General features: G+C 53.7%; 1 protein-coding gene across 3 annotated transcripts in view; it reads right to left on the minus strand.

Moving 5' to 3' along the window:
* Window positions 1-251: 251 nt before the first annotated feature.
* Nosip (nitric oxide synthase interacting protein) overlaps window positions 252-8092 on the minus strand; it is a 15979-nt gene continuing 8138 nt past the window's right edge. Inside the window, exons 2-9 of one of the 3 annotated variants that reach the window (XM_050121374.1) lie at window positions 4037-4107; window positions 3577-3682; window positions 2814-2895; window positions 1316-1475; window positions 1115-1233; window positions 843-1030; window positions 657-765; window positions 252-355 (exon numbers count right to left, since the gene is read on the minus strand). In XM_050121374.1, coding sequence (XP_049977331.1) covers window positions 284-355; window positions 657-765; window positions 843-1030; window positions 1115-1233; window positions 1316-1475; window positions 2814-2895; window positions 3577-3682; window positions 4037-4106 — 906 coding nt within the window. In that variant the 5' untranslated portion in view covers window position 4107 and the 3' untranslated portion in view covers window positions 252-283. Of the gene's footprint in view, window positions 356-376; window positions 766-842; window positions 1031-1114; window positions 1234-1315; window positions 1476-2813; window positions 2896-3576; window positions 3683-4036; window positions 4108-4633; window positions 4785-8092 lie in introns of those variants that run through there. The other 2 variants (XM_050121373.1, XM_050121372.1) reach the window with 2 other exon arrangements.

An 8092-nucleotide genomic window follows, 5' to 3' on the forward strand; every position in this document is an offset into this window, starting at 1 on the left:
GGTTGCTTGCAGTTAAGGGCACATGGGGGCAGCTCCACGTCTGGAGGGCTCTTCTACTAGCTGGCCTGGGAATATGCTATGCCCTGAGCCCGTCCTTCCTGGGCAGTGCCCTTTGATCCTGACTGACAGGCTCCTGTCCCTGCTTGGTCACAAGTGGCGGAGTCAGTTTCCAGGAGCTTAGGGCCCAGGACTGGAATAGCCCCTACTACCCCAAGCCCTCTCTTTCTGTATAGTGAGGCACCAGACATCAGTCGGTTCACAGGCAGGTTTATTAGGGCATAGCTCAGGCCTGCATCACTGGCCGGGACATTTCTGCCTGCAGCTTCACTCCTGAGCCTGCAAAGCCTGTCCCGCCCTGGAAAGGAGAAGAACAAGCTGGGGGAGGCTGCTGGGCTCCTATGTGGACCAGGGAAAAATAAGTCTCAGGGCAGGGGATGGAGGGGACCTGGGACACAGGAGGGACTGCGGGGAGAAGTCCCAGGATGGAGGAAAGCACAGAAAAATGTGGAGGAGCTAAAGAAAACACAAGGTGCTGTGGGACCCAAGCGTGTGTGTAGAGGGAAGTGGCGGGAGGAGGGTAGGGTGGAGGACCCGCGGGGCACGGGGCACGACAGGTACAGGCAGGGGCAGGGCAGGGCTGCGCACTGGCAACTCACCCGCTGCAGCACGATGATGTCGCGCTCTGTCAGCGTGTCCCCATTCACGGGGTCCACCATGTCCTTCCGAATCAGTTTCTCCACACACTCCAGAGTGACCACAGCCCCACTGCAGGGAGACACGGCGAAGGTCGGCCCTAGGGCATCTTGGGATGACTCCAGACTCTCCTCCCCAACCCTACTCACGAGGGCCGCAGCACTGCGCACGGCGTGGCGTTGCTCAAGCTGTCTCGGGTCACTGCACACACGTAGCGCTCACTGCGTGTGATGAGCCCCACGCGGTCCACGGAGTCGTCCAGCTGCGTGAAGCGCACCGGCGTCAGGTCTGACATGCGTAGTGGCTTTCCAGACATTGGGCAGGTCACGGTGCGGGACTGCAGGCAGAGGAAGGGTCAACAGAAAAGGAAGGCCAGGGGTCAACATGTAAGGGGCACGAGGGGCTGGGACACAGGGCTCACTGGTTTTTCCAGCTTCGTGGCCTTTGCCTCGGGCGTCAGCGAGGGAATCCAGAAGCTGGGTAGCACTTTGTCCTTCTCCTTCCCGGGGGGACCCGTGCTGGGCCCTGGTTGCTCACCATCTGTGGAGAGAGAAGCTGGGGTACGCACCTCAGGAAGTCATCCCCTGAAGACCCTTGGCGAAGGGTAGGTGTTCCCTGTCACCTGTATTGGGTAAGGTGGCAGCCTTGGGCATGAAGGGGTTGAGGGGCCGGCTCACGATGGCTGCCTCCTTCTCCAGGAAGCCTCGAGCTTGGTCCTCGGCTGCTGCTCGCTGGAGCTGTCTCTGCTCTTCCCGGCGAGCTCCTCGCTGCTTCTCATAGGCCTAGGGGAAGAGGGCCTGGCTCAGCACCAACCAGCGGCAGAGCGAGCAGCTCTGGCAGGGGCTAGCAAAGGTTGCTACTTTTGTGTGATAAGGTGGCCCTGGCCTTTCTGAGTCCTTGGCTTCCTACTCAGATAGAGTGGGACCCAGAATCTTCCTGTTGGGAGGGCCTGCTCAAGGTGAGACAGGGGCTCATGTAGCCCAGGTTGGCCTGGAACTCAAGGGTGACCCTGAACTCCTGATTTTCCACTAATCAAGTCATGTCCCACCACATCTGGTATTAGGTGCTGGGTGTGGGACCATGGGCTTCGTGCACACTAAGCAAGCACTCTACAAACAGCTACATCTCCAGCCACACGGGGTCGCCTCCAAAGTGCTGAGACTGAGAGGCACACAGTAAGCACTCAAGAAAGAATGCGAGCCGGGCGATGGTGGCGCACGCCTTTAATCCCAGCACTCGGAGGCAGAGGCAGGCGGATCCCTGTGAGTTCGAGACCAGCCTGGTCTACAGAGCTAGTGCCAGGACAGGCTCCAAAGCCACAGAGAAACCCTGTCTCGAAAAAACAAAAAAACAAAAAAAGAAAGAAAGAAAGAAAGAAAGAAAGAAAGAAAGAAAGCGAGCTGGCCAGGGAACCCCTGTCCTGCCACAGGGAGCTTGGCTTGGAAGTCTATGACCAGTACAGTGTGCTTTGTCCCGTGTGGCCATAACAGGAAAGGTCTGCTCCTTGCTCAGTCCCCCCGGCTCCCAGCAGGTGTCGACAGTGGCGCCAGGATTGGGGGGGGGGGCTGCCTGGCGACCGGGCTGAGGTGAGGACATGGAGTCTGAGCACGCTGGGGCCAGCGGTGGGTAGCAGGAGCACTGCAAAGGCTCGGCCGGTGAGGGCTGGCTTCCAGCCCTGGCCCGAACAAAAACAAAACAACCCCTCAGTGTCCTGAGCGCCAGAAAGCCAGACCGTGAAGGAAGGACCAGAGTCACCGTGGGCACCTAGAGAGATCTGTGTCTCCCACTTGCTCGGTGGGGCCCTCTGGCGGTCATCGCACAGATGACAGGGCATTGTACATCACACACCCCCGCCATGAGCGGGGAGCCAAGGAAAGCCAAGGAGTGCAGCCCAGCACAAGCACAGCAGAAGGTGCAGGCACACAGGGGTCTCAGGTTCCTAGAGCAGGGTGGGCCCCAGAGATCCTGGCCTAGAGGAGGGCAACACAGATGCTGCCTGGAAACATCTGGACAGAAGTGGGAGTGGATGGTGCTCCAGGCAGAGACCAGCATCACGGAAGGGCCCTCGAGAAAAGGAACTGCCCCCTTGAGTCCCTTCCCTTCTCCTTGGCACCCATCACCTTCATCTGCCGGGCAATCTCTTTCTTCTGGTGTAGGATGTACTCCAGGATTGCCTCCCGTTCATAGAGGTAGCCATCTGGGCTGCAGAGAGGGGATGAGGAAAGTGTGGGCCTGGGCTTCATCACAAGATGGCATCCACTCACTTCTATATCCATTCACGCCCACCCTGGGTACCACCATCGAGCACCCTCACCCCAGCATCCACCCCTTCACACACACCCTGGGTACCACCATCGAGGATCCTCACTCCAGCATCCATCCATGCCCTCCCTACCCTGGGTACCACCATCGAGCATCCTCACCCCAGCATCCATCCATTCATGCCCACCCTGGGTACCACTAACGAGCATCCTCACCCCAACATCCATCCACACCCTCCCTACCCTGGGTACCACTACGCATCCTTAGGTGACATCTCCCATGGTCTCCCTTCAGTGCATTTCTTTTCATTTTATTGTGGGACATGATGTTCTGCAGCTCAGGTTAGCTTTAAACTGCTATGTAGCTGAGGTTTGCCTTGAACCCCCATCCTCCGTTTGTGCTGCCTGAGTGCATCACACCTGGTTTTCTGTGGCACTGGGAACTCAGAGCTTCCTGAAGGCTAGGAAAGCACTCCACCTGCCGAGCCCAGCCCCAGCTGTTAGCAATGTACTCTTTCCACTGGTGGTGGAGAAGCAGCTGCCTGTCTCTGGAGATAGCTCTGCGGCTCTGAGAGGGTGAACCCACACACACCAGCTGCCCTGCTGCCCCTCCCCTGCTCACGTGACCACAGGATCATGACAGGGCTGCAGCGAGAGACAGCAGCAGTCAAAGTCCTTCACAGCATCCCGGCTCAGTCGAATATTCTGGGTCCCATAGCCTGAGGCCGCTGCGGACAGAGAAAGGTGGTGATGGATGCAGACATACCTTTCACTAGATGCCCAAGGAAATGTGGGGGTTGAGTGGAACCTGAGAAAGCCATGGTTATGTCAGCCTTGCTCCCCCACAGTGGGGCAGAGGGGTAAAGAGGGTCATGGCTGGCTCCCCTCTCCTGGAGTGGGGACCACTGTGGCTCTCAGCCTTCCTTTCTGCAAAGGTGGTATCCAGGGATGTGTTAGATGAGCCACATGGCCCTGCTACCTGTGGTCACCATCCTTAGTACACACAGGGCAACGACAGGGCATTCAAGGGCAGAATAGGACAACAGAGGGAAACCAGAGGTGAGAGAGGTCCCCAACGGTACCCGTGTCCTTCTTCTTCTCGTGGTAGGTGTAGACAGCCCCTGCTGTGCAGTTCTTGCCGTGCCGCGTCATCCTGTGGGAGAAAGGGGCAACGGCTGGGCTGGGGTGACCCCAGGATACCCCACAACAACAGCAGCCTGCCCCAGATGCCTCATCAACTCCCCAGGCACAGCCTGAGCCTCAGCAGTACAAGTCTGAAGCAGGGCGGAAGGAAAATCAGGCAGCACCAGCTACTAACTTTTGGTTTTGAGACAGAATCTCATCCTGTAGACCAGGCTGGCCTCAGACTCCACCTGCCTCTGCCTCCTGAGGGCTGGGATTAAAGGCTTGCACCACCGGCTGGTGAAACTCTGACTTTTTTTTTTTAATTTATTTATTATGCATACAATGTTCTGTTAACATATATACACCAGAAGAGGGCACCAGATCTCATTATAGATGGTTGTGAGCCACCATGTGGTTGCTGGGAATTGAACTCAGGACCTCTGGAAGAGCAGCTAGTGCTCTTAACCTCTGAGCCATCTCTCCAGCCCAAACTCTGACTTTTAAACATGTTTTATGTGTCTATGTGTGCTCCTGCTTGTCTGAATATGCATCACCTGCAAGGAGAGCTTCAGAGACCAGAAGAGGGTGACAGGTCCCCTGCAGCTGGAGTTACAGGTGGCTGGAAGTGGCCATGTGGCTGCTGGGACCTAACCCACATCTTCTAGCAGAGCGGCGGTCATTGCTAATCTCTGTCATCTCTCCACCCTGGAGATTTTAGAATAACATCATTCTATTGTTTTTGAAAATGTAGCTGGTGTAATCTAAATACAGTGGTTTGATGATTTCCACTATACATCTGAAAAAAAAAACCCCACATACATGCAAATTCTTTTTTTTTTTTTTTTTGTTTTTTTCGAGACAGGGTTTCTCAGTGGTTTTGGAGCCTGTCCTGGAACTAGCTCTTGTAGACCAGGCTGGCCTCGAACTCACAGAGATCCGCCTGCCTCTGCCTCCCGAGTGCTGGGATTAAAGGCACCACCACCGCCCGGCACACGCAAATTCTTAAACAAGCTGTTTTGGGGGCTGGAGAGAGGATAGAGGCACTGGCTGCTCTATCAGAGGTCCTGAGTTCAATTCCCAGCAACCACATGGTGGCTCACAACCATATGTAATGAGATCTGGCGCCCTCTTCTGTCCTGCAAGCATGCATGCAGAGCACTGTATACATAGTAAAGTCTTAAAAAAAAGCTAGTTCGACAAAAATGAATTTTACAGGTCCTCTTTTCTCCATGAACTTATATTTTCACCACGTTTCCCATTTTAACCCAATATCATATCTTTATATTCAAAACTGTTTTGATAATTACTCAATCACTCATACTTCTCTGCAATAAAAAAATAGAGCTGGAGATGCTCCAGCTTACAAGTTCTGTAACTGCAGCCCCAGGAGATACTCCCTCTCTCTCACACACACACGCAACAAATTAACTCATTATTTTAAAATGAAGAACCAAGCCAGGCCGGGTATTGTGAAGCAGGCACGTCACCTCAGATGTGGCCCGGCAGAGTGCAGGCACAGCACTTCCCTAGCATGCAAGAGGCCCTGGGTTAACCACAGCTCTTCAAGGAAACCAAACACACAAAAACCAAAATAAAAAACAAAGAAGACTGAGGCTCTGCAGCGTGCAGTGGGGCTGACACGGGGTGACACCCTCTCCAGACCCGAGTGTGGGGACACATGACAGGTCAGAAGTCACTCTGCTCTCTGTGTGCTCCAGGGAGAGGTGAACCAGGTTCCCACCCCTGCAATCCCAGCACTCAGAAGGCTGAGGTGGGGGGGGGGGAGTGCGTTGACCCAAGTTCCAGACAGCAAGGGCTGAGAGGGGCCCTGTCTCAGAAACACAAATGGAGGGCCACAAGATGGCTCGGGGTGGAGGGGCTTGCCTTGCAGAGGCAATGAGACAATGACCTGCATGCAATGCCTGTGTCACACAGAAACACGGAAGGGGAGTGCCAGTGCCACAAAGTCACCTGACCTCTACATGTGTGCTCTGGCTGCAAGCCCACACACGTGCCATCTGAAAACGAGAGAACTAAGTAGGGGCTCTTGTCCTCTTGTCAGCGCCCCTGTCGGCCCAGCAGGCACATCCTGACTTTACACTGTCCACAGCAGTCCCTCTGAACACCTGTGGGCCGACAGTCGTGTCTGCAGTGACCAATCAGCCAACAGCACTATACCTGATGTTCACTGTACCAGGGCTCAAAAAGCCCAAACTGGTCTCTGAAGCTATGAGGTTGAGAGTAACCTTGAATTTATCCTCCTGCCTCCACCTCCAGAGTGCTGGACGTTATAGGTAGATGCCACCATGCCTAGGCCATTTAAATTTGGGGGCCAGAACTGGAGGCTAAGAGCACTGGCTGCTCTACCAGAGGCTCAGTCCCAGCACTCACGCGGCTCACAACCACCCATGACTCAGTTCTAGAGGATCAGATGCCTCTCTGGCTTCCCTGGGCACCAGGCACACCTGTGTTGCTCAAACGCACAACCAGGCAAGATTCTTGTAACCAAAAAATAAAATTAATTTTTATAATAAAACAATTTATAGGTGGCATACACCTTTAACCTCAGCACTAGGCAGAAGCAGGCAGATCTCTGAGTTCGAGGTCAGCCTGGTCTACAGAGTGAGTTCCAGGATAGCCAGGGATATACAGAGAAACCCTGTCTCAAGAAAAACAAAAGCAAAAAGAACAAAAAGAAATTTACTTATTTTCTCCTCCTTTCATTCTGTAGACCAGGCTGGCCTGGAACTCACAGAGCTGTCTGCCTCTGCCTCCCAAGAGCTGGGATTAAAGGTGTGCGTCACCATGTGTGGCTCTAATTCTGAAATTCTGAGCATTGGAGTTCCCTGACATCACAGCAGGATGCAGAAAAACCTCCTGGAGGCAATGGCAGGGGCTGTGGAGAAGTGGTGTGCTCTGACTCCATAGTCAAATGTCAATCACAAGCAAGAAACCAGCCTGGGAAACAGGTCTGGGTGACTTTCACACTCACACAGCCTTGAGAACTTGGCCTTGAGGAAGACCATACTGGAGAAACAGCACCTGAAGGAGGTTCGCGGAAGTAGAAAGTTCTAGACCAGTGCTTCTCAACCTTCCTAATGCTGTGACCCTTTTTAATACAGTTCCTCACGTTGTGGTGACCCCAACCATAAATCATTTTGTTGCTACTTCATAACTAACTTTGCTACTGTTATGAACTGTAACCTAAACATCTGATATGAGACCCCGGGGTTGAAAACCAATGTTCTAGCGCCACCTATGGGTGGGTGTGGTTCTTCACAGGGACGACAGTGGGGTGGTCAGGATGAGTCAGGTGTACAGGCATGAGAATAAGCAAGTGCCGGATGGTGGTGGTGCATGCCTTTAATCCCAGCACGTGGGAGGCAGAGGCAGGTGGATCTCTGTGAGTTCAAGACCAGCCTGCTGGTCTACAAGAGCTAGTTCCAGGACAGGAACCACAGAGAAACCCAGTCTCGAAAAAGAAAAAAAAAAAAAAAAAAAGGAAACAAGCAAGTATTATACACAGTACAATGTTACAAAGATTCTAGCAGACTGACAGAAAATAAAAGTCCAGATCTGCTGTCACATGCCTGTCTCTCAGCCACCTGGGAGGGTGAAGAAGTAGGGTCACAAATTCAAGGTCAACCACAGCTACAGAATGAGTAGCGATGGGAGCATATTATGAGACCCTGACTCAAATGTCAAAGGCGAGCGGAAAGCCAGCTGTGGGGCCCTGCAAGCCCAGCACTGGGGAAGTAAGGGCCGGAGAGCGCCTTGAGTCCAGTGTTCAGGGTGCGCTCTAGGAGAGAAAGGAGACTCAAGGGATCAGGGTAGTCCCCGCCATCTTTTCTGGATGCAGGCAGCGCCCAGATGTCCCGGCCACTTTATTTCTTCTGGCTGCCTTGAAACACTTGCCTTACACAGAACTTGTGAGATGGGTACCCCAGTTCTGATGGTCCCCTCTCCTGCTGGCATCGGTTTTTGTTTTTTTTTTTTTTATTTTTTTTTTTTTT

The sequence above is a fragment of the Alexandromys fortis genome, unplaced genomic scaffold, assembly GCF_014885135.2.
Source record: "Alexandromys fortis isolate MF-2015 unplaced genomic scaffold, M_Fortis_MF-2015_v1.1 scaffold_161, whole genome shotgun sequence".
Taxonomy (NCBI): domain Eukaryota; kingdom Metazoa; phylum Chordata; class Mammalia; order Rodentia; family Cricetidae; genus Alexandromys; species Alexandromys fortis.